Source organism: Chelonia mydas, chromosome 2, assembly GCF_015237465.2.
Source record: "Chelonia mydas isolate rCheMyd1 chromosome 2, rCheMyd1.pri.v2, whole genome shotgun sequence".
Taxonomy (NCBI): Eukaryota; Metazoa; Chordata; order Testudines; family Cheloniidae; genus Chelonia; species Chelonia mydas.
Genome location: NC_057850.1, coordinates 246,836,240 through 246,862,761, shown reverse-complemented (window position 1 = coordinate 246,862,761; position 26,522 = coordinate 246,836,240). Strand labels below are relative to the sequence as shown.

At 44.9% G+C, this 26,522-nt stretch overlaps 1 protein-coding gene across 7 annotated transcripts in view; it reads right to left on the bottom strand.

Annotated features, from left to right (window-relative positions):
• PRKAG2 (protein kinase AMP-activated non-catalytic subunit gamma 2) overlaps positions 1-26,522 on the bottom strand; it is a 384,594-nt gene that overhangs the window by 153,188 nt on the left and 204,884 nt on the right. Inside the window, exon 1 of one of the 7 annotated variants that reach the window (XM_037891132.2) lies at positions 5,871-5,966. The exons of the other annotated variants lie outside the window; for them this stretch is intronic. Within the exon in view, the coding sequence (XP_037747060.1) occupies positions 5,871-5,904 (34 nt within the window). The 5' untranslated portion in view covers positions 5,905-5,966. Of the gene's footprint in view, positions 1-5,870; positions 5,967-26,522 lie in introns of those variants that run through there. 7 annotated transcript variants of the gene reach the window in all.

Genomic DNA, 26,522 nt, shown 5'->3' with positions numbered 1-26,522 from the left:
TGGGGGTGTCTGCATGTGGCAGGTAAAGGATTCCATGGGTGCTGCTTAAAATATGGTGTGTTAGCATGGGAGCATTATGAACTGCACAAAAACTGAGAATCCGCTGGCTGTTAACCCAGGTGGTAACTGGAAGTGACATTCAGTTTTAGTTTCACTGTTGCATCATAGTTGGGTTTTTTTTTTTTTATCTGCAGTTCACAAAATGGCTTTCTGAACAATCACTAATTAAGCCTTAAAACACCGCTATGAGGTAGGTAAGTTTTACACATGGGGAAACTGAGGCATGGAAGGATTAAGGGATTCAGACAAAGTCATGCAATGAGACAGTGGTAGAGCTGGGAATAGAACCCAGTAGCCCAGATTCCCAATCCCCTTAAAATGAAACCATAAGACAACACTCCTTCAAAACCTCTCCAAAGTTTATGTTGTGATCTCCTTCAGCAGAGCTCTGTGATGAGAGGGGCCATTGCTATTTCTAAAGGGGCAAATCCTCTCCCTTGTGTATAAGGTATCCTGGGGAGGCTCCTCGTGCCCTCCTCTGCTCCCATGCAGAGCATGCAATGGCCAGGCCAATCCAGAGCCAAGATTAAATTAGGTTTATGATCAATTTTCAAATATGTTATTTTAAATGTTTCCTAAGAAAAATCTCTATTTTCAGCAGTAAAAAGGCATCTAGCTCCTTTTCCCCACATCAGCTGAAATGAAATAAAAATACCATGTTTTAGCAAACCATTACTTTATCTTAATCAATGTCCTTTTTGAACACTGTTCTATAGCTGAATCCATACACCTGAGCATTAGCCTTGGCCTTATTGGCTATTTCACTCTGTAAAAACAAACAAACAAAAATATATTAATTTCCAACCTTCAGATTATTCTATTCTATTTAGGTTCTTATATCATACTCATCTCCATAAGATCTGAGAATGTAGTAACAGCCACTGCTCCCAAATCTGAGAAAAGCATTCTGAACACCTTAATCAGTGAAATTATGAGAGTTTCTCTTCCTGCTGAACAACTTTCATTCCCTTTAAGAGAAACTGTTTGGTTATAGGGAATACTCAATAATAGTCCTAATGCTAAAGTCTGATCCTGTAAAGGTCTTAAACTCCTATAGACTTCCACACCATCCAGGAGCACATCCTTATTCTTACTTACATTTGGAAACTGCACTTGACCTACTCTGCAAAACTGCCACTACCACAATGGCTCATTTATTCTGGAAACCAGCACACCCTATAGAAGTGAGATATACACAATTTTATTTCTTTGCACAGCGTTTTTCCTTGCACCATTTCCCCCAGTAACCTAAGCTCTTCCCAGTGATATAAAAACACTGCTTTCTGATCACTAACGTATCTACAGCTTACAAATTCAGTCTGATATTGAGGAATCGCTGTGTGTCTGCTTCAGACTGCAAACTCCATTTTGAATGTGGGCTAGGCTGCCACCTCTGTTGTCTTTTTACCTCCATTCAGATGGAAGCCCCCCTGGACAAAGAGTTGCCAACTGCCCAGAGAGAACCAGTCTGCCCTTATAAACTTAACTAAGGAACGGATCAGCTGCTGGGGGACTCCCATCACCTGACAAACCTGGTCACCTGATAAAGGGGACTGGAGGTTATAAAAGAAGGGATCTCTCACTGGCTATTTTAGAGTTTAAAGAGAAAGGAAACTAGAAGCGGAAAGCTGGCTGTATGAGTAAGAGGAAGCTCCATATTCCAGAGGAGAAGCCATGTGCAGGAGGAAAGCGGGTCAGGAAAGATCCTGGACTTCTCAAAAGACTATGACCTGAGCCCAAAGAATGCTCAAAGTGGTGAGGGATCTGAGGCAGGTAAATGTGTACAGGTGTTTTATTGTTTTGTCTAGATCTGCATATCTACTGTGCTATCTAAAGTAAAGCATAATTGTGTTAGAAACCTTTGAAAAGCCTGTGTGTAATGTGCTTCCACTACCATGGGTCCCTGGAGAGGTAAATGGTAAACCAGAGTATTCACAATGTTGGAGCTCTGGGAAAGGGTTTGCTGAAGCAACCAGGCAATCTTGGGGGCTGCATCAGCCCTGGTCTGGGGGGCCTATAGCAGCTGGACTGTGGGATCCCACTTCTGTGAAGAGGTAACAGAACCCGTGCCCAGGCAGGAAGCGTGCCACAGAGGCCAAAGAAACAGCGCAGGATCCTGCCCGGATAAAGAGACGCTTAAAAGCACACAGGTCCAGCACGTGGGATGCAGATATATCAGCCTAGTGACTGTCTAGCACAGAGAGCTTTACCGGGGCTGTGACACAAGGTAAACAGATTCCTGCCAGTCAAATCAGTTTAGGATTTATGGATCTGACCACAGAAAGAAGCAAATGTAATAAAATCTTTTTCTTTTCTGTGTGACCCCAAGGCTGTACGTAACCACGCCTGAAATAATACGGAAATGTAATAAAGTCAAATATTCATTTTCTGCTATATGATATGGACATTCAGGGTGTCTTTACTGCAGAGTCAACTCCATTATCTACACTGGAGTTAACTCCTCGTGAGTGGCCTAACTCAGTGGGAGTGGCCACACTGAAATAACACTTGAGCTACACAGAGTGATTGTGTTAGCAGCTGCCAAGCTGTGCCAACTCCAGCTACAGCACATATCCCATGACTGGCCAGCCAGCTTGAATTAAAAGCATTATCACCCTTGTGCATGGACAGAACTTGAGTAGGGGGCAACACAAGTTTTAACTCAAGCTAATCAAAGTGAAGATAAATGCTCAGATATTTCAACCCCTTCTTCCAAAATACCTAGAGGGGCCTGATTTACCTGCCTAGCTCATTGTGTAGTCACTGACAGCAGTGTACAGTGGTTTTAAAATGCTACCATTCTGATTTGCACAAGTGTAGGTGACAACACAAGGTGAATCAGATCCTGTAACACCCCTAGGAGTTATGCTTGAATAATGAGTGCAAGATTCGCCCTTTCAGCAAGGTCTTTGCACACCCACAGAGATTCACATATTTGCACTTTAAAAAGTCACCCTTTCGAACAGCAATTCACCTGCTCCTTTTAATTACTCATTTCAAGATAGTCATGTGGCATCTTTGCAGACCCCAAGTTGCCCATCAACATCCAAAAAAGTTGACTGATGAGCATATGTTAACGCATCAAGCCAGCTACTACAATCCTTGGCCCTTATCAATGTCATGACAACTGCTGAGACAAACAAAACCCTACTGACTTCCTAGGTATCAGCCAATCATAGTACTGCATCACATGGCAGAGATTCCCGTGGTCAGCTCTACTATATGCCGGTTACAGCTGGCTGCTGTGAGAAACAACGCCCGTAGCAGCACTGCCTTATTTACTTAATACACCACCTGGTATTTCAATTCTCACAGGGTACTTTGCGCTCAGCCGCAGAGGCTTTAATGAAGCTACATTCGTTTTGTATTCTAGTGGAGCCTATTGGGACTGTTAGCTCTAATGCTGAACTGCTCTTTCCACTGTTGACCTCAGTTTTTCAGGGGTTGTTCCTGTGGGTTTTCATTGCTATTTTAGTTCATGTTGGGGTAGATACATCCATTAGTGCAGAGAGGGGCAAACTGCTCTTCCTTGCACAAGAGAGAACACTGGGGCCCAGGGTTCACCCGCAAGGGGAGGCAAAAAGAAAGTTTACACTAGCTTTTGTCCCCAGGGGTTTATGTCGGGGACGACAGCTAATTTCCACTGGTGGCTCAGAACGTAGACATTCTTTTGGCAGAGACTGCAATAGGGATATATTGAATCACTGTCTCCTGGATGTCCTGACCATAACTCTTCACTGCCCAGCACCGCCAAGTTTTCCAGGTTGAACTAGGCCCCTGCAAGGGGAGGCTGCTACTGATATCTGCCTCTGCAACCTCCCTCTGGCTGATTTTCCATGCATGGGCTCCTGTGTCCTGTTTTATGCAGGGAAAGCTGTCATAAACCAGAGATTATTTTTATTGTTTAATATTTGTTTCTGGTGGCACCTAGTGTCCAAGGTGAGTCACAAACATAAAAGACGACACAGTCCCTGCCCTGAAGAGCTTACATTCTGAAAGACAAAAAACAATGGGTAGGGAACAATATATAAATAGCTCACTGGTTTGAGCATTGGCCTGCTAAACCCAGAGTTGTGAGCTCAATCCTTGAGGGGTCCATTTAGGGAGCTGGGGCAAAAATTAGGGATTGGTCCTGCTTTGAGCAGGGGGTTGGACTAGATGACCTCCTGAGGTCCCTTTCAACCCTGATATTCTATGAAATAAGTAGTAACTGGCTTCTTCTAATACAAAATTAAGTAACTTTGCAAATCACCACTTTAAACATAAGGGGTTTTTTTTAAGCAGATATTTTAGGAGGTTTCAGAATAATGTGTGACTTATTTCTTCTCCTGTGTGCTGTTGTACACTTTCACAAGGGAGTAAATTTAGGATGGATTGGAGACATAGATGTGATTCAGAAGCTCCTTGCTTTGTCACTTTAAATTAGACCCTTATCTTTAAGTGTGTGTATTATTCCCACTGGATGTTCCTGTTAAAGGAAACTAAAGGAAAAAAACAAACATCACTTACCTTACAATTGATACTAAGGGGATAAATTATATGAAAAGAACTCTCACAATCGAAATCTTAGTATATAAAGTCCCACTGAAATCACTGAGGATTTGCACAGTATACATACGATCCTCATAATCCAGAGCATGGAATGTTAATGCATATAAAAAACATTATGCTATCTATTTGGCATGCATGCATGAATGCTAAAAAAAGCGGCCAGTGCAGACAAGGGTATATCCACCTCAATGCACGTGGCCATTAACCCTAACAGCTGGGCATGTGCTTAGAATATTGCACCTTCAGAAGGCAACCAGAGCAGAGGCCTTCAAGTCTCAAGTCCTGGGACCTATTCCTGACTCTGCCATTGGCTTGCTTTGCGAATTTGGACAAGTCACTGAGCCTCTGTGTGTGTCAGTTTCTTGACCTGTAAAATGAGGATAATAATTACAAAGGTACTAGTAGTGGCTCCAGTAGTTAAGACTGAGTTGAGAGTCTGACTTGAGAACAATTTACTTTTGTTTATTTTCTGTGATGTTCACAAGGGCGATGTGTGGCTTGAGTAATTAAATGCTTGTAAAGTACTAAAGAGATCCTCGGGGAAAAGACATTATAGGAGCACAAAGTTTTAACTAGCAATTCTTCTGTCTCTGAAATCCATATTTTTCAAAACATCTCTTCTGTTATTAAAAGAAAAAAATTATCCCTTGTGCTAGTGTGTGTGGGTTACACTAGCTCCTTTTAAAATTCAACAGGAATAGACATGTGGCAGCCTGCAGCGCTCCCCACCACACAGCAGCTGACCCAGACTTCTTCCTCATCATAATTCTTATCCGGCTAGCCTGGGAATTAATCTTTGTGCATATTAGGGTTAGCATAGACTGCACGCTGCTTTTTAGTGCATCCACCAAAACCCTCTGGAAGAAATGACTCACTCCCTGGCACCTCTTTGATAGAAAACACATTGCTATAGGTGTGTTCTTGATCCCACTGAACTCAAAGGTAAAATTTCCATTGAATTAGGCTGTGCAGGATTGCGATCCCAAATGAACATTAGAAACGCTAAGCAGCAGCTGCCTTGGAAACTTTCACTCTGTGTTGATCTCCAGCTGCCGGGCTTCTCAAAGTCTAACCCCCCTTCTGTGCAATGATTTACACAGCTCTAGTTTTTGTCCAGCTTTCCTTATTTAGTGCTTAGAAGCCCCCAACTGCTGCCTAGCTACACCATGCCACCATATACTTGAGCAGTCAAAGGCATCATACTAACCCTCCACCCCCGACAGAGAAACCTGGAGAAAGGGAAAAGAAGTCATACTAACCCCTTTGGCTGCTTCCCTTCCTGGGATTCTCCATAGTCTCTTCACAGAAACAGTTACTGTTACATGCTCCCTTGATCCTCGCCCCCTGACCAGAGCCATCCCCCATTTATAGACTACACTCTAGAGAGCACACTCCAGTACTCAGAGCATACAGCCAGGAATAAGGAGTACAGGGTTCTATTCTTGGTTCTGCCAGTGACTTGCTGTATGACGTTTGGAAAACTGCTTAATCTCTCTGTGGGCCAAACTCATCCCTGGTTTAACCCCAATGAAGTCAATGCGATTTACACCAGGGATTAATTTGTCCCTGCACATCAATGTCCCCATTTGCAAAGTGGGGATAAGACAGGGGTGCTGTGAGATCTCATTCATCCTTTGAGATCCTTGAATGAAAGGTGCCAAATATTTTTATAGATAACCTGTAGCTACTTTTCCCACTCTGGGAAATGCTTCCTTAACTGACCAAATTCATCTCTCTGGCTGCAGGCTAAGGAACTGAGCAGACACTGCCCCTCCACCATGCCCTTTTCTTGACAACGTGCCTGCTTGCGAGGGCCAGTGCAAGACCAACACCTGACAAAATGTGCCGCACGGTGGCTTCCCTCACCCGGCTGTACTACAGGCTGCAGCTGTTGCCTCCTCTCAACACCCAGCCCCATGCTGTTGTGAAATGCTGGCAGGAGAGAGTGCAAACTGCCCTTCAGCAGTGTTTAAGCCACTTCATGCCTACATTTTCCATAGGCCTGGCCAAGTGGTTTTTCTCTCCAGGAAACCCTTCCCCTCCCATGTCATCCAGTCCCAGCCTTCTTCTTGGGCTCACACCTCATGCAGTCCCTCGCTTCACCCCACACCCCATCCCAACTAATTATTATAAGCTTCATACAGCACATTGTATCAGTCACATTCTTGGTTAGTTACACACCTCAGCCCTCCCTCTCCTTGCCATCTTTCCATCACATCATCTGAAAACAATGGGAGCTGAGGGTGCTCAGCACCTTGCAGGATCCTGGAACTTTGGGGCAGGAACCATCTTTATTTCCGTAAATCCCCTTCCAAAATTATGGAACTAGAGAAATATTAAATACAAACAATCCAGTCATCACGTCCAGTCCCAGCCTTTCCCTGTCCCCACTCTCACTGCCCGTGCATGCATTCTTGATTGACTGCCTCCAGCAGCTCTCATCACAGGAAGCATCTATTCTTTCTGTGTCATCTGCTTCAGTCACTTGTTCTTCTCAAGGCCAGGGCTTCAAAAAGTTACTCATACACTATAGAATAATAACGCTAGTTCCAGACAGTGGCCACAGCAGCACTAAACACTTTGGGAGTTTTTAAAATATGCTGCGGATCCACTGATTTTGGTACATGTATCTGACTGACACTCCAGGCTCCCCAACGCCACCTTAACGACGAGTCTCTGTCAGGAGCCCTGGTGAGTCTTATTCAATAGCGGGCACTCAAATCTGCAGCTGACTCCTTTCAAACCCTAGTCTCTCATATACTGGAGCAAGTCAGGCAGGTAAAAGCACACACAACTGAATGGTAGACAGGCCACAGTGGTACACGGAGTTCACTGGTAAGGTAAGAGGAGGTGTGGGTCACTGCAGGGAAGGAAAGGTGAAGCTCCAGCTTCAGAGGAAAGGAATGGGATGAGAAGGATGCTGCGTATAAACCACTGGTCTACTGGATAGTCAATTTAAAAAACCCTGTAATTTTCTGACCCAGATTTAGGGCTCCAGATTCAGAGAGCAGAAGCACTTAAATTCAAAGTACTGCCTGGTGCAGGTCAGGCCTTAGTCTGATAACCTAGAGCAGTCACCCAAAATTATTAAATGTACCCTAGGTGGGACAATCCAAGAGGCAGACTCCACGACTTAGTGCCGGGGAGCCAAACTCATTCTGTAGAATGGGCTGAATTCTATTTTTCATTTTGGTCAGTGAGCAAGGACTACATGCAGCCCTCATTCCACAGCAGAATTACACTGATGTCCATGGGAGGCTGGCACAAAGTTCAAGAGCAGAATACGGCTTTTATAGAGAAACTAAATTTGTACTTATTGTTATGTATGATAAGTGCAGTACCTTATCATTGCTTTCATCACTCATTGGGGAAATATGGACCTGTTGAAGAGCACTGCTATCTTTCCCCTTCTGCTTTCCCCCATTCTCCTATGCCTGTTCCTCTTCTCTTCCTTGTCTTAGCGAGTCTCCTCTGTTTTCCCCTCTGCATTTAATTATCTTCAGCAGCTCCCCAGTTCCAACCCCCATGATCTTCACTCCCATTCCATCCACTAAAATGATCAGCAATTAAATAGTTATTTTTTACATGCAAAGTATAATCCTGCATTAGATTTAATATCCCAAGGGGTACGCCTATACATGAGCTTCAAACACACCTTGTGGTTGCAGTAGATATAACCTGGCTAGCTTGGGAACCGGAACAGCAAAGCCGCAGTATCCTGGGCTTCACTCTGGGCTAGCTGCCCAAACAATTACGCAGGGAGCCAGGTGGGCTTGCACAACCAGTGTTGAAGCCTGTGCTGCTGTGGCTTCACTGCTCCAGTATCAAAACTAGCAAAATTAAAGGTAGCTCAGGTATATCTACACCGTTTGCGATCACACCCCATGATGGCCATATAAACATACCCGAAGAGATTAATGGGGCAGGGGTGAGGGCTGTGGGGTAGGTCCGGGAATGAGGGTTCAGGGTGTGGGAGGGGGCTCTGGGCTGGGGCAGGGGGTTGGGGTGCAGGAGGATGACAGGGATCTGGGCTGGGGGTGCAGGTTCTGGGGTGAGCCCAGGGATGAGGGGTTTGGGGTGCAGGATGGGGCTCCGGGTTTAGGGAGGGGCTCAGGGCTGGGGCAGAGGATTGGGGCATGGGACTGGGGTGCGGGCTTACCTCGGGCGGCTCCCAGTCAGCAGCACAGCTGGGGTGCAGAGGCAGGCTTCCTGCCTATCCTGGCACTGCGGACCGCGCTGCGCCCAGGAAGTGGCCAGCAGCAGGTCCGGCTCCTAGGTGGAGGCGTGGAAGCGGCTCCGCACAGCTCTCGCCCGCAAGCACCGCCCCGCCTGCCATTGGCTGGTTTCCGGCCAAGGGGAGCGTGGAGTCGGTGCTCGGGGCGGGGGCAGCGTGCAGAACCCTGTAGCCTCCCTGCCTAGCAGCCAGACCTGCTGCGGGCTGCTTCTGGGGCGCAGCGCGGTGTCGGAACACATAGGGACTAGCCTGCGTTAGCCAGACAACACTGCCGAAGGGACTTTTAATGCCCTGGTCAGCAGTGCTGACCAGAGCCACCACGACCCAGCGCCTTCCATTCCGTGACCCAGTTCTGGGTCGCGACCCACAGTCTGAAAACCACTGAGCTAGAATACAAAAGGCCTACCAACATTTCTTTTTTAAAATGTCAAATTAAACTGTGAGGTATCTAGATACATAAGTGGGCAGAGTGTTGGAAACCGTGGCTTGGTAGGTCTTTCTATCAGTGCAAAATTTCAGTGCACACCCAGGGATCATGGTGCATTTATGGATGCCGCATTTGAAGCTCATTTCTGCTTTAACTAGGGCAACATAGTATCTGAAAGCTCATTCAGGCACAAAAGGCTACTGGGCCAACTATACCACGGTTAGTGAATAAAACCGGATGTGTTAGACCGACTGACAGAGCAGAAGAAAAACAAAGTTGGGTGTTTAAATACCAGAGCACAGCCTCTCCTTGCCCACCCTGATCAGTGTGCAGCACGGAGAACACAATGCAAGCCTCCAAAAGAGGTCTCCAAGCTTTAGAAATTCCTTGGGGACACTGGTCTTATCTTCAGCCATGTTCTTTTCTACAACTCTCTAATAAGTCAGGTAAGTAAAGGTACAGAAAGTGCCCCAGGACCAAATTCATTGGTCCAAGTTAAAGCCCTGAATGCTGCAGAATCAGTGCAAAGAGATCTCCACAACAGGCTGATGGAGTGGGAATTTGAGGACAGGACAGAGGCTTGGCCAGCAGATCTATCAGTAGTTGGCTCCACCAGCCAAATCCACCAAGAAAAGGAGGACAAGTATTAAAGCGGCTGATGAGGCTATTGCAGTACCAGTAGCAGAGCAGCTCTGATGGAGAGCCACAGCTGGGGGTTGAGGATTCCACTCCTCACCCCTGCAAAGCATCCCTGACTATTTTCTTGGGCTTTGTGCTGGAGACAGGATTTACTGCTATTAAACAGAAAAAATGGCGCTCACATCAGCCTCTCCACACTGACCTGACAGAAGATGCAAGTCTTTCTAATCCCTAAGGCCCAGATATTCAAACGTTTTCAGGCACCTAACTTCCATTTTTTTTCAAAGGAGTTAGACATCTAAATATTGTTGAGGATCTACGCATAAGTGTCCTGAATGTTAATGGAAAGTGATGAGCTTACAGCCCTGGAGACAAGAGTCCTTTTGATCCACAGGACAGGTGGTCTTAGCAGCAGAAATGCAAGCATCCCTGCTGACCTGCCTCAACCCACCACTTTGGGGGGTGAAAGAGTTCAGTTTTCATGCCTGTTCACTCTGAGTCCCCACCACCAAGGTTGCTAATTGATGCCAACTGTAATTTGGATGCCACTCAGAATAGGACCAAGACTGCCAAAGACAGAAGCCACAATGAACAGATATTGGATGGTAACAGTGTCTAGTCACTACTGACCAGGGCTGGATTTATCATCCCAGGTGAAAGGCTCTGTATCTCGTTACCAATCCCCAGCTGAAATGTTTTTGTGATGCTGGTAGAACAGGTGCCAGCTCTTACCAAGGCTGTAGGCATCAGCTGAACACTGACAAATTCATAGCTGGAAACCAGAAAAGCTCACCTGTATGTTGGTATTGTTCAAGATAGTTGTTAGATTTGTAAAGATGTGTTTAGTCTCTATAAAATGCTTGTAAGTTGCTGCATGCATTAATCCTACTTGTAATGGACATATCCCATGCTACAAGGTAATATGTAAGTTTTGCTTTTTAAATGTAAAAATGCCTGCTCCGAACTTGTGAATCCAGGCAGGAGGAGTGGTTCCCCCGCCCATCAAGAAGGACTATAAAAACTAAGTGGGCTGCTGTGAAACATCACGATACAAAGACTGGGTTAATGGCTCACACCTGTGAAGGTGCTATGTGCAAGGAAGCTCATCCCATCAGCTTGAATTTTGGAAGAAGGAAATAAAGATAGCTGACATGAAAATTCTTCATCTCTGCTGTTTGGGCTCTCACAGGGCTAGAGCTATGAAACAAAGGCGGAGAACCCCAGGATCAAACTGGGTTGTCCTAAAAGACATTCAGTGCTGACAGACTATAACTGTGTCACCTTTTGGAACCAGAGACTGTAACTCATTTGTGTATACATGTGTTGCCTGCTTTAACCTGTAAATAACTCATTTTTTTCCTAGTTAATAAATCCTCAATTAGTTTACTATAGGATTAACTGCAAACCTTGTCTTTGGTGTGAGGTACAAACTGACCTGGGGTAAGTGGCTGGTCTCTTGGGACTGTAAGCAACCTGAATCTTTTGTGATCTTTGGTGTAAGTGACCATTTATCATTTCGTCCAGCTTGCCTGGGTGGCGGGATGGATTGGAGTGCCCAAGGGGACGGACTGTGACTCGACGGTAAGACTGGTGGTATATTGCTTTGGGAGTTCACATTTGTTACTGGCTTGGTGAAATCTAATTCTAGAACACACCACCAGGTTGGTGTCTGTTCTGCTTTTTGACAATCTGCCGAGATTGGCACTTACAGTCGTGAACCACTCCAGACAGTGTGACAGTTTTCACCTCATTTCTGAAAATAAATCATGAGCTGATCTGTTATTTTAACAAGTAGCTACTGCATTGGAAAGCCTGGTCATTTATTTCCAGCACCATTAAAGCGAAGGAGCGTTGTAAACCATCTCCTGTTCCTCGAAGCACACATTGCTCAGGACAAGAGAATTACTCCCCTAACCCACAAGACTTGCCTATCCACTGGATAACAAAGACTTGCACTAATAAAGCCATTGTGAGTGAGTCCATATTTGTAATCTAGTTAGCTAGCTTTTGCTTCCACAAACAGACTATAAAGAGTAGTCAGTCCTTTCTGGGAGTAACACACTGACATGAACAGAAATTACTAAGTGCTATATGACCCCAATTTGCTGAGCGTTGGCTAAATGGGATTTGATTATGCCTCTAGGGTCAGCTTCTGTCCTTCTGTATAGATGAGCCAGTCAGGTATCAAAAGGCCAGCGGGCTTCAGAAAGGCTAAACGTTGGGGTCCACCAGACTAGAGTTCAGTGAAGAAAGTCCTGACAATTCACTAGCTAGCACAGATCTGAAAAGCCAGAAAGTCTGAAAAGCTGGCTGGTACTTATTCTTCGCAGTCCGATCCTGTGGGACCCAAAGTGCGGACTCCAAAGCCTGCTGGCCAGATAGGGGAACTCTTATGTTTTATTGAGCCTCTAATTTTTCTAAAGTCTGATTAGGACACCTTCAGAAACATAGTGGATGACACTACAGAGACAGTGAGTTTTTTTTGCCAGTGGACAGATGCTCACTAACTCATATGAAGCTGACAGTTTATAGACTGACTGCAAAATAAATTCGTTTCAGAAAGCAGTGAAATACCCTCATTAAGGTCTCAGAGGGGTGCCTGGCTTTAGATGATGCCTAACAGACATACCCCACTAAGCCCAAGCAGAGATCATTGCTGGATATACACCCTGCATCCAGACTCAGACTATGCAAGCTCCCTAAAGAATCTATGTGACACAAACTGTTTAGCTCCACTGCCTCTAGGAATCTCTCTAGTCCAATGGACAGAGATGTTGCCTCTAGGGTAGGCGGTTGAGTGTTCAAACAGCATAAAGGTTGTTTCACCAAAACAAATTGTTTTTCCCCCTCTCTGTATGATCTAAATTCATCACTTCATCTCTGTAAACAAAAACTAAACTAAACTAAAAGGTACTGACAGTTAATCCAAACTATTTAATATGTATGAAAACAGCCAAGCTAGAGAGAGACAGAGAGAGAGAAGAGGGCAGGAGCTGGCCAGAGAAGGAGACAAGAGCTACAGGAACAAAAAGGACCCAGGACAGAACAGTGTTAGCCAGTAAAATGATGGAGTTAAACAAGACACAACCAGGGCTAACCCCTGAATAAATCCGGAGCTTTAAAAAGGAATCCTGATAGTAAAAACTGTGTAACCATTTCGCTGCTGGCCTTCAACGTCCATAATCCATGAACACCCCGCCGCAGTGAGCAAGCTGTTTAGCTGTATCTGGTATATTCAGAAGCTCTGCGGGTGCATTCTACCTGCATGTACTTGCAATGTTTCGCAGCAGGTCCACTGGCTTAAAAAATGGAATTCAAATGTAAATTCAAAGTCATGGTTTCTGTCATTCCTTAAATCTTAACTTGTAACCAGCCAAGCACAGAAGAAAATTACAAATAAAATTCAAATCTTTTGTATTTACATAGGTTCCACCTTTTTCTAGTCACTCTGCCATGGACCGCTAAAGTTTTTTAATGACACTTCACTCTGGATTTATTTTCAATGCCTCATATGGTAATTATACAGCAGCAGCTGGATGAAGCAACAGTTGCTGCAGATCCAGTATCAGAGTGTGACTGACATGTGGACGGCTGCTTGCAGCTGAGGAGACGAGTAACGTTCCTGTGGAACCTGTGATTCCGGGTCATGTGTCATACATAAGGTGACCAAGGAAAATTAGCTAGCAGTTCTTCCTGGCTTTCCTTTTCTCCTATGCCCCCTCCTAAGGAGTCACCTGGTTTGCTCTGCCAGCTCAGAGCTATTTGGCTTGACTGCCACAAGAAGAATGATTTATAAATGAAATAAAGAAAGGGGAAAGGTAGACCAAAAATAAGGTTAACCTTCCTGACAGCAAGAAGTATGTGGCCAAGAAACTCCGTCATTTAGCACATTTACAGCCCTCCATGATCTTTTCAGACCTCGCTACCTCCAACTCCTGGCTCTCACAGAGATCTGGATCCCTTCATCTGATGCTGCCTCTGCAGCTGTCCTCTCTTACAGAGGCCTCTCCTTCTCTCACACTCCCTGACCCGGATCCAACCATGGTGGAGGTGTTGGACTTCTCTCCTACTCTTGCCACTTCCAATCCTTCCTACCATCCCCTTCCCACCCTTTTGAACAGCACTGCATTTGATTCTTCTCTCCTCTCCCTCTCTATTTGCTGTCATCTACCATCCACCCAACTCTTCCCCACCAGTCTTCCTTGCTGGTTTCAACTCCTGGGTCTCACTCTTCCTCTCCTCACAATCTCCCATGCTCCTCCTCGGGGACTTCTACTTCCATGTGGATGACCCATCCAAACCTTAGCTGCATGTCTCCTCGCCCTCACCTCTTAATTTAACTTGCAGCCCTGGTTCAACACCCCCTCACCAAAAGGGATGTTCACTTGACATGGTCTTCATCAAGTACTCTCTGATCTTTCTGTTGCTGAGTTCTTCCTCTTCCCTCATCACCAGGTCTCTTTCAGCATCATCCCTCAGTGCCCCTTCCACTCAAGCCCAGTCATCTGGCCTTTCTGTGACTTCCAATCCTTCAGCGTTGATAACTTCTTGTCTGCTCTCAGCCCTCTCCTCCCTGCCTTCTCTTTCCTTTCTTCCATCCATATGGTTGTTGATTCTCTCCATGCTTCACTCTCTGCCACAGTTGGCTCTGATGCCCTTCTCTCCAATTGTAAGGTCCGCCCCGCCAATTTCCAGGCCTGGCTCACCCCTGACATCTGCTTCCTACGATCCTGCTCTTGTACTGGCAGAGCGACTCTAGCAGAAATCCTGTGACCAGGCTGACTTCCTCTACTACAAATTTGTTCTCTTCACTTTCAGTTCTGCCATCTTCCTAGCTAAAGAACTCTACTTCTCCAATTTAACTGAATCTCACACCTGCAATCCTAGCTGCCTTTTAAGCACCTTAACTCCCTCCTCAAATTCTCCACTCCTCCTGCCTTCACCTTTCTCCAAACAGGATCTTGCCAATTTCTTTCAAAAGAAAAAAGATGACAAAATATGACATGGCCTTCCCTCTCCCCTCAGTTCGCCTTCCTTTCCCCCTTCCCCTCCTACAACTCTTGCCTATTTCTTCCTGTCACAGACACAGCAGTTTCTCATCTGCTCTCCTCCACTAACCCCTTCCATTTTCTCATGTGGTCCCATCCCATTTTATCTCCTGATCTACCCTGTGCCAACTCTCATCCCCTCCTTTACTCTTCTCCGTAAACTCTGGCTCTCCTCTGGCTCTTTCCCCTCACACTACAAGGATGCTTTAGTCTCTCCCAGGCTAAAAAGTGCACCATTTGCCTCTCAAACTATCACCCCATCAGACTTCTCCCTTTCATCTCTAAGCTCATTGAACGTGTTTACAATTATTGCCTGGAGTTCCTCTCCTTCAGTTCTACCCTACACCTCCTCCAATTTGGCTTCTGCCCCTTGCCCTCTATTGAAACCATGCTCACCAAAAGTGCCAATGGCCTCTTCCTCGGTAAAGCTCAGAACAAGTATTCCATCCTCATCCTCCTTGACATGTCAGCCACCTTTGGTACCCCCATCAACCATGCTCCTCTTTTTGGAATCTTGTCCTCCTCTTGGCTTCCATGACTCTGTACTCTCTTGGTTCTCCTCCTACTTGTCGAACCGCTCCTTCAGCATGTCCTTTGGAGGATCTTCCTCATTCCTCCTCCAACTTTCTGTGAGGGTTGAACAGAGCTCTGTCCTTGGTCCCCTTCTCTTCTACATTTATAAATACACCTTATATGTGGGTAATCTCATCCACAAACACAAATTCAGCTAACAACTCACAGTTCTACATCTCTAAACTGGTCCTCTGGCAAAACTTAAATCTCAGTCTGAATTCTAGCCATCAGCTCAAACTAAACATGGCTAAAACAGAAGTCCTAATATCTCCATAATGCAGTATGATATTAAGGATCATATTTCAATCATTAATATTGCCACTGTTAGACAACTGCAACAAATCTTCCACAAAAGTATGTCATGTAAAGTGTCAATGGAAAAGTTATGATTTGCTAAATGAGATTATCCTGTTTGTGTGCATGTATCATCTTTGTATCTGAAGCTATGAATATTGACTATGTACCAATATTTCAAATGTGTCTGTCCTGGGATAACACTCACCAGGTAATTTACATCGAGTCTGGCGAGCACTTGTGAATGAACTTTTCAAGTTGACGGCCCATTAAAGAACACTTAACTCTCACAATGGGCCATAGAACAAGCTCCTCCCCACCAAGTGAATCTTCCTGTGGATGCTTTAGCCAGAATATGGTAATAGCTGCTCCTGTGAGTTATCAAAGCATGTAAGGTCACATGACTTGCTCATGTGATCCTGGACTCCATCTTGTGCCTGTACTTTTCCACAAACTGCTGTGGGCTTTGTTTGGGACAGTAAAATTCCATCCACATGGGAGAGGGTATAAAAGACCCTGGAAACACCTCCATTTTGTCTCCATTTCCTGCTTCATTTCTCTGGACTGGGTTTCTAACATGGAAACTCTAGAGAGGGACTCATGACCCCCGAGCTGTTTGGGTAATTTCCAGAGAAGACTTTGTTCAAGCTAGCAGTTTATTCTATCACTGCTACAAACCCGATATAAGAACTTTGCAATGACTGTATGTATATGATCTATTAATAATTTTAACTCCATATTTCTTTTCTCTAAAAAATAAACCTTTAGATTTTAGTTACTAAAGAATTGGCAGTAGTGTGATGTTGGGTAAGATCTGAGTTATATATTGAACTGGCTGTGTGGCTGGTCTCTTGCGATCAGAAGAAACCTCTGTTTGATTAAATTGGTTTCCAGTAACCACTCCTCATAAAGTCTAATGTTTGGGTAGTGAAATGAGTGCTGGAATGCTTAAGGAGACTGCATTTTTGCCTTCTTGTTAACCAGTGTGGTGAGATAGAAGATAACTTTTGCTGCTAGCTTGGTATATCTGGTGGTAGAATAACCAACAGTCTGGGGTGTGTCTGCCCTGTTTCTCAGCCGTTAGTCCTGAATCTATAACCCACAGAGGCACAATGACAATCCCCACTCAAACCTTCCCCGCTACCTACTTTCTCGATCACTGTGGACAACACCACCATCCTGCTTGTCACTCAGGCCCAATGATAATAAATAACAATCCAACTAGACTGGACACAACAGTAGCAACTATACAACGCAGCCCTACACTCGCAGGGAGAGGGGTTACACTTTTTCCATCTCTATAGGGTCAATCTAACTCAAAACGACCAAAATTTAAAGGCTGTATCAGGGGTTGCTTCCAGTGTGGAAATACAGGTCCACAGAAGACATGGAGGCCAACTCTCAGAAGGTATCTTCAATGGGCTCTCCAAACACAGTAGCTGGGCACTCAGACTGGCATATAAAACACGTAAATGCCCATTTTACATGCCAAAAGCAGAGTGTTCTATTAAGGTTTGAAATTTCAGATCCCATGTCAATAAATCTCTGATACACCAAAAAGGGAAAGACAAAAAAAGGCAAAAATTAAAGCAATAGCAAATTGCAGAGTCTCCTTTTTACCAACATGTACAGCATTGACCATGAACCAAAGAGGAAAGAATGTGATAAAAACTACAATGTGGGCCAAAATCATTACTGATGCACCCATTTACACGAAATGTGAATATGGCTTCTAGTCTAGGGCTCAATCCTATGAAGGGCTGAGTGCCCACAACTCCCACTGACGACCATGAGTCACTATAATTGGAGTGACTGAGGGTTCTCAGCACTTTGCAGAAGTGAAGCACCTCACAAGACAGGGCCCTCATGTGCGAGCAGGTTAATTGTTACATATAACCTTTCCACACCACAGTTATCTTGTGCTACCGAGTGGAAGTCATCTGCCAGTACAACCTCCTTCAGATATTGTGGTACTGAATGTTGTATCCTCCTTTTACACACAGGAGAGCTCATTTATTAGTTCAGGACCAAGAGGCATTTCTTAGGACCGCACTGAACATTTTGGCAGTGAAACCTTTTTCAAGCCCGTGTGGACACATGAATCAGCAATGAAGAGCTCCTTCTAGATAAATTCCCTGGCAATAAAAACACATTCTTCTTGTGCTAAACTTACACTTTTAATTTTCAAAACATGTGGAATATTCCATATAGAGCAAGGTGCTCATTCAAGTGGGCTCCCCAGAGCCTTGAAAATGGCAGCATGGTTAATTAATAATTTGAAATAAAAACCAGCAGAGAATCATCTTCCACACAGTGTATAGAGCATTGGAGAGATTAGCTTTCATTATTATTAACCAGAGCAGCAATTCTAATTGCCCTGTGAACACCAGCATAACTGTATCCCTTGGGCTGCATGGTTTTTTGTTTTTGTTTTTTTTTTTAGTTAAATGTATTTTGTTATTTACAACAAATACATAATATGCAATCTGTATAATAAGATGTAAAAAAAAAACAACTAATATAACCCAGGACATAAACCAAGTCCTGTGGGTACAAGACCCCAATAGACAAAAGTCTGCCTAGAGATGGGTTGGGGGGGAGGGGCAGAGGCACAAGCCAATGACACTGTTCCACCAGGGCACCAGAAGCTAGCCAGGACATTCCCAAAGGCAGGCAGAGCAATGCACTGATTCATCCCCTTTCCTGGGCAGCTAGTGCTGGCAGAGTTCCTACTGAACCAGGCTGCCCTCCTCTGGCACAACGCTGATGTTTATCTGCTCCACTAACCAGCTATCCCTCCCTATTCGTACACAGGGTGCTACTCAGGCCCCACTGACTCCGTGGGGGTTAAACCAGCCCACATATTTGGCTCTAAGCTGTGGCCAGTTTACAAACAATACATATAATAAGAGATGAAGCAAAATTAAAGGGTATATTTAACATATGTACATCACAATAATATCTCTCACACACACACACACACACACACACACACACACAGAGTAATGGGGTGTATAGACCCCGTACTGGCAAGAGGAGGATTAAGGAGCTGCTCTGGACACAGGAAGCCCCGTCGGGCATGCTCCCACTGGAGGAAGCATTCAAAAGACAGCAGCGCAGCTCAGTCTGGGCTTACTGAGGAAGAGAGCAATTGTGTGCAGCAGCCTCCTGGGGAGAAGCTGCCGAGACCAGGCCTCCCAGCCACACCACTGGAAGCCCTCTGACCACGGGAGCCGAGGTGACGACTCTCTACTGCCAGGGGAAGGGGCTCTGGAGACAACCAGAGAGGAATCCAGGACAGATCCCAAGACCAACTAACGGCAGAGAGACAGGAACAAGGGTAGGAAGCGACCTAGAGAGCATGCATAAGGGTAACAGACCTAGGCCACATATAGGGCCTGCTTTTTTGAAGGGCCCTGGGTCATAACCTCGTGGAGTAGGGTGGGCCTGGGTTCTCCCCCCCACACACTTTTTTTTTTTTTTTTAACACACACACATACACTACAGCCACTAGGCAAGGTGGCTTTGGGCTCTCCCCCTGACACTAACCCCTCTCTCTCTCACACACACACACACACCCCTTCCTCCCTGGCTATAAGGCACTGTCAGGCTACAAATCATGTTTTGTTTTTTAAAGTTGACTTACTCAAATTATTACAATGGGAGTTGTAAACCTGATTTACTTTCCATCTTTTATGCATTTCACTCAGCTTTGATAATGACAATACACTGAATTTTATTCCTACTCCTTCTTTAATCACAGTTTGGCTGTCTGATTCTCATACACTAACAGAGATCTGCAATGTCCAGGTTGCACGCTGTACTGGAACGTTTCAGTCCATCTGTTTTCAATGAATTCTATTTAAAAATCATGAAAGCTCTTCTCTTAACATTAGTATCTATAAAACTCTTTTTTAAAAAAACTAAAACTAAAATTTGGGGCCTAAACTCCCATAGCTTCCCCCTGCTCTGGTCTTACCCTCTCTGGTATGTCATTCACATTTGCCTCTAAATAATTCCTTCTGTTTTAGAACACCTGGGTCTGCCTCCACTTCTGCAGCAAGGCCTAAAATCTCTTCTTGGCTGTTTAGTGGAAACTGACAGTGGGAATTTTCTCTCATTGCAAGCTATTTCAACTGCTGCCTTGTCCAAGGGTCCTCTAAATAATTTCCCTCCACAGATTAGGAGGAGAACATCTATACAATAAATGACCCAATGCCAGCAAGTCAGATTGTGACATCTAGAGCAGGGGTCTCAAACATGCGGCCCGCGGGGTTATTTTCTGCGGCTTGCCAGCTCCCTGCGGCACCCCCGCCCCCCCAGCATTTACCTAGAGCAGCTCCGGCCCGGTGCACACCAGGGGCAGGGCAGGCTCCCTGCCTGCCCTGCTCCTGCACCGCTCTGGAAAGTGGCCGGGACCCGGGGGGAGGGGGCGCACGGAGGTCTGTGTGTTGCCCTGGCCGCTCCTCTAGGAACCTCCCCCGAAGCTCCCTTTGGCCATGGTCCCCCATTCCCAGCCAATGGGAGCTTCGGGGGAGGTACCTAGAGGAGCAGCCAAGGTAAAACACAGATCCCTGTGCCCACCCCCCTACCCCCCCAGGTCCCGGCGGATTCTCGGAGCAGCGCAGGGACAGGGCAGGGTGGCGGGGGGAGCCTGCCCTGCCCCTGGTGTCTGCCAGGCCGGACATGCCCCCCAAACCCCTCCTGCAGCCGAACCCCCTGTCCTGAGCCCCCTGCTGTACCCCAACCTCCTGCCCTGAGCCCCCTGCTGCATACCTCCTGCACCCCAACCCCCTGCCCTGAGCCCCCTGCTGCACCCCACACCCCTCCTGTACCCAACCCCCTGCCCTGAGCCGCCTGCTGCACCCTGCACCCTGCCGCACCCCACACCCCTCTTGCACCCCAACCCCCTTCCCTGAGCCCCCTGCCGCACCCTGCACCCTTTCTGCACCCCCTGGTTGGGGTGAGGATTTCAGGGAAGGGGTTGGAATGGGGGCAGGAAAGGGGTGGGAAGAGGCAGGGCAGGGGTGGGGCTTCACAGAAGGGGTGGAGTGGGGGCAGGGCCAGGACAGCAGGCAATGGGGAGGCGGTCAGTGGTGCAGCCCTCCGGCCAATGTACTAGTCCTCATGTGGCCCTCGTGGTCATTTGAGTTTGAGACCCCCTGATCTAGAGCATAAACATACCCCAGCATTTCAATAACTCTGCTATTATAAGTTTTCTTGATAATGGTCACAAGATAGCTACCAAAACACTGGATTACACGCACATGTTTTACAAACTCATCCTGTTTTAACTCATTCATTCACTGGCACCCAGGGAAGGTTAGCTTCCCTTCTTGAATGCTGCATCACTATGAACAAGAACCAATACTTTCAAACCGATATGCCTAAATTTTGGATTTATATTCCTAAAGAAGTATCCCTCTGAAAATTGAGCTACTTGAGATGCTTAAATACAGATTTATGTGCCCAGGTTCAAAAATTTTGGTTGAGGTAAACTAGTTTTTGGAAAATTATTTTGGTATACTTATTAGGATGCATATGGCTCCTACTACAACCAAACACAATGCTTGTATATATGCCATGTATTCATCAGTATCACCAACCCCAAGGGTTGAAAATCACAAATCAGGCCCCCCAAAATTATGAGATTAAAAATATGCATGCATCTGAAGAAGTGGTGTTTTACCCACAAAAGCTTATGCCCAAATAAATCTGTTAGTCTTTAAGGTGCCACCAGACTCCTTGAGATTAAAAATAATACATTTCAGTGTTTTTTTACTTGCCATTTGTTTTTTGAAATATTAAAATTCATGTTTTCAAACTTTTCTCTGCAACCATGAGGACTAAACTTTTTTTCAAATGAAAGCTGAGATTCTTATGGAATAACATGATTCCAGAAGCTGAGGATTTAAGAAAGATCAACTATCACACGATTTGCAACAAAACTGTGATTGGCAATACTAATTCCCATATTGCCTATTGGTCACATTCTGATCTCAGTTAAACAACTGTAAATCAGGAGTAACTCTAACAATCAAACTACTCCTGATTTACAACCACGTAACAGATAAAAATCTAGCCTGCTCTCTACATAATATTTCACATCAAATACACTATTAAAAACTTCATTTAAATAATGTTATAGGTGACAAAACTTAAGAAATGACGCCTTTTGGATGATAGCAACTCAAACGCAGATCTTTCTGAAAAAAGAATACTGGTGTGAGTGAATCTGAGACTGGCTCCAATTCTCCTCTAGCAACACGCTCTCTCCCCCTCATGATATCCCATTCTGCAGTAAAGAAACACCTGGACTGAAATTGGAGCCAGTCTCAGATTCCAGGTGTTTCTTTACTGCAGAATGGGATATCATGAGGGAGAGAGAGCGTGTTGCTAGAGGAGGCAACATGAAAGCAGGATTTCCAGGTTCCAGTCTCAGCTCTTCCACACTGACAATTTGAGACCTCAGGCAAGTAATCTGATTTCTCTGTGTCTCAGTTTCTCCATTTAAAAATGGGTCTGATAATACTTATGTAGTTTACAGAGTTGTGAGAAGTAATGTATGTGGAGACTGTTGAGAGTCTCCGATGGAAGGTACTATGGAAGTACAAAGTACACTTCCATAGTGCAACAGAAAAGCTTCAAAAACACACTCCAACACGAAACTGCTGAGCTTGAATTAATATGCAAACTAGATACCATTAACTTGGGTTTGAATAGAGACTGGGAGTGGCTAGGTCATTACTCATATTGGATCTATTTCCTTAAGTTAAGTATCCTCACACCTTCTTGTTGTCAACTGTCTAAATGGGCCATCTTGATTATCACTACAAAAGCTTTTTTCTCCTGCTGGTAATAGCTCATCTTAACTAATTAGCCTCTCACAGTTTGTATGGTAACTTCCAACGTGTGTGTGTGTGTGTGTGTGTGTGTGTGTGTGTGTGTGTGTATACACACACACACACACACATATATATATGTTCCATTCTATGCTTCCGATGAAGTGGGCTGTAGCCCACGAAAGCTTATGCTCTAATAAATTTCAGAGTAGCAGCCGTGTTAGTCTGTATTCGCAAAAAGAAAAGGAGGACTTGTGGCACCTTAGAGACTAACCAATTTATTTGAGCATAAGCTTTCGTGAGCTACAGCTCACTTCAACTAATAAATCTGTTAGTCTCTAAGGTGCCACAAGTACTCCTGTTCTTTTTGAAAGTACACTGAGCTGTAGCTCACGAAAGCTCATGCTCAAATAAACTGGTTAGTCTCTAAGGTGCCACAAGTACTCCTTTTCTTGTCACACAAATGAAACAGGACTAAGGGCTTGGCTATATGAACACAGTATGAGGCAAACTGGGGTGTAAATCTACCCCATATTAGCCTGCCATGCACTAACCGTCTGTGTGGACCCTGTTTTATGCACCCTGTTGCTGTGCACTAAAAGTTCCCTAGTGCACTTTAATCTACTTCTGTTTCAAAGCAGGGTAGATCAAAGTACACGATGGAACTTTCCATGTGCGGCAGCAGGTTTCACCCAGATAGTTAGAATGAAGCAGGCGAATATGATGTAGATTTACACCCCAGCTTGCTGTGAACTAAGTGTTCAAATAGACAAACCCTAAGTTTTCCATCTCTGTAAGAGTGAAAGAACAGGTGGCAGGATACCACTTTTAGCCTGACTGGTTCACATAATTCACGAGAGAAGAAGCCTTTAGTGATTTATGTAGTCCCTCACTTCACTCTAGATCAAGGGCCTGATCCAACTCCCACTGAAGTTGATAGAACAGCTTCTACAGACTTCAACAGGCATTGAATTGGGCTCCAAATGAGGTTAGCAGCAGTCTCCCCACGCCACCCATTGACTTCAAAAGGAAGTTGCTCCCATCAGGCCCAGAATGTTGTTTATTACCGAGAGTACTTCGTGTTTTAACAATTCAAAGGGACTGATAAAGTTAAAATGCTTTGTTTATGACTTCTTTTTTTTTCTTTCCCACTGTGTGCAGCTGGTTTCCATGGCAGTGTGTGTTGTTACCTAGGATATGGTCAAGGATAGTAATTTTGTTTGGCTGTGCTATTTGATTAATTGCTGGATTTGTAGGCAGACTTCAAATTGTGTGTGCGCGCATGCATGTGTATATATGCAATAGAGGGGGGAGAGACCTAGATAATTTAGCTTTTTCAAGCCCGTATCTGCAACCCTTGCACATATGAATAAGGGCTGCAGGATTGGGACTTTCATGTGTAAAATGAATGACACTACATTGAATCCTAGAGGAGATTTATTTTGGGAAAGATTTTAGTAAATAATTTTTAGCATATGGTCTTTTCCAAAGAACAGCCTGCACAGTATTCAACGGGCTCATTAATTTAACTGGAATAGAAAGACAAATCCAATTGCTGTTGGAAGGAGCTTTACAAAGGAACGGACTTCAGTAAAAATATTGGTATATATGCATATATAGCACTGTTGAAAATTTCAGCACAGAAACTGTGCTATAGCTTCCAACTACTGTGAGAGGCATGTGGTGCATGCTACCGGAAGGACTAGGGCATTCATTCCACTAAGAATAATCCCCTACAAACTGTTGACAGGCATGAATCCTATAAAATAGATATAAATAATTTTAAACCCTGACAAAAATACAGTTGATTGTCCTCACAATTTTGGATTCTTACCTTCTAATACACTGCAGAAGAGAATTAAGCTGGTCAGTGCATAAAGAGTAGTGTACTTCTAAACTCACATTCAAGAACTGTTCTGAGAAACCTGTATTTCCTTTTAAATCCTGTGCAATTTCAAAATCTCGCTTGATGTCATTTAATTAAAAATACTGAACTGCTACAGTCCTCGGCTGGGAGCTGGATGCTGTAAGTATGCTCTTTTTAAAACCAGGACGCTTTCAACAGACAGCAAACACCATGACTGGTAGGTGTGTCCGCATAACCACATGAAAGGAGTCTGAGTGCATGTCAGACTGCCAGACCATGTGACTTGGCAGGCCTGCTATAGCTGGATAAATATTATGCCATTCAGTGGCAGATACACCTCTGGATTTAGACCAACTCTGGATCAAGCCCCTGAAGTTAAATCCCTGGATTTGTATGTTCCTTGTTTTGTGCTGAGCAGCAATGTAAAGCTCATGCTTATTCACCATAAGCCAAATCCTGCCCCATCCCAACCTTGCACAGATGTGGAAAGCCCTACATCAAGAACTGGGGAGTGGGTAGGTCACTCAGAGGCTGTGCAGAAAGATTCTGTATCCTCCTGCAAAGATTTGCTCCATGGCAGCTCTTCCTACAGCAGCATGGAGGACAGTCTCGGATAAGGCCAGAAGATGGTATTGGATGCAGCTAGTGGACGATGTGAATCAACTGGCCAAAATATAGAAGGCACAGAGACAGCCACCCCTGTACTGTAGTGGCTGCCTCAGAGCACCTTTGCTAGTGCTCCACAGTGTGGGGGGAGGATTTCATTCCCTCAATGCCCCCCCAGAGATCATTTGCACAAAGCCCAGTTTTCAGCCAACCAGGATCTGGCCCTGGATTGTACGTTACTGAACTTTTATATGTAAGTGGTTGCCAGTGGGAGTTTAGAACTGCCAAGGGAATGACAACAAAGCTGCCGGAGAGGCACATTTTAAGATGCTGGTATTTCTCCAGCAACTTTAGACGATGACTGCTCGCTAAAATGGTCGTATATTCTTAGAGCAGCAGGAATTTAACATTACCTACAAAAAATCACTTCATCCTGAAAATCAGCTTTTAAAGTCTAAGCCTGAGAATAATTTTGCCTTTAACAAGATGAAATATAAAGCAATTGGGACTGTTTTAAATTGTAGTAATACAAGAAATAAAAACAGGGATGGTGGTTACAAACAAGTTAGAACCTATTACATTTTGTAGGGAGTAAGAGAGGATTGCCTGGAGTATCTGCCTCAATACTCAAGACAAACACATTCTTTCAGGGACATGAGTAATTTGCATAAAATGTGGGGTAGATGGCTCAGGCAATGCACTTAAAAGGCTCAGAGCACCCCTCAACTGCAGATCCTGCCCTAGCATGCTTGTATCAGTCTGCAAAGGAGAAGTGAACACTCTGCACCATATTCATAGGTGACTAAAGGAGCATGAAAAGGCTACATAAATCTAGAGGGAGCGGTCTGTAGCACTGCTATGGGTACCCGCATGGCCCCACAGTATGCCAACATTTTTATGGCTGACTTAGAACAATGCTTCCTCAGCTCTCGTCCCCTAATGCCCATACTCCACTTGCGCTACATTGATGACATCTTCATCATCTGGACCCATGGAAAAGAAGCCCTTGAGGAATTCCATCATGATTTCAACAATTTCCATCCCACCATCAACCTCAGCCTGGACCAGTCCACACAAGAGATCCACTTCCTGGACACTACAGTGTTAATAAGCGATGGTCACAAAAACACCACCCTATACCGGAAACCTACTGACCGCTATTCCTACCTACATGCCTCCAGCTTTCATCCAGACCACACCACACGATCCATTGTCTACAGCCAAGCTCTACAATACAACCGCATTTGCTCCATCCCCTCAGACAGAGACGAACACCTATAAGCTCTCTATCAAGTGTTCTTACAACTACAATACCCACCTGCTGAAGTGAAGAAACAGACTGACAGAGCCAGAAGAGTACCCAGAAGTCACCTACTACAGG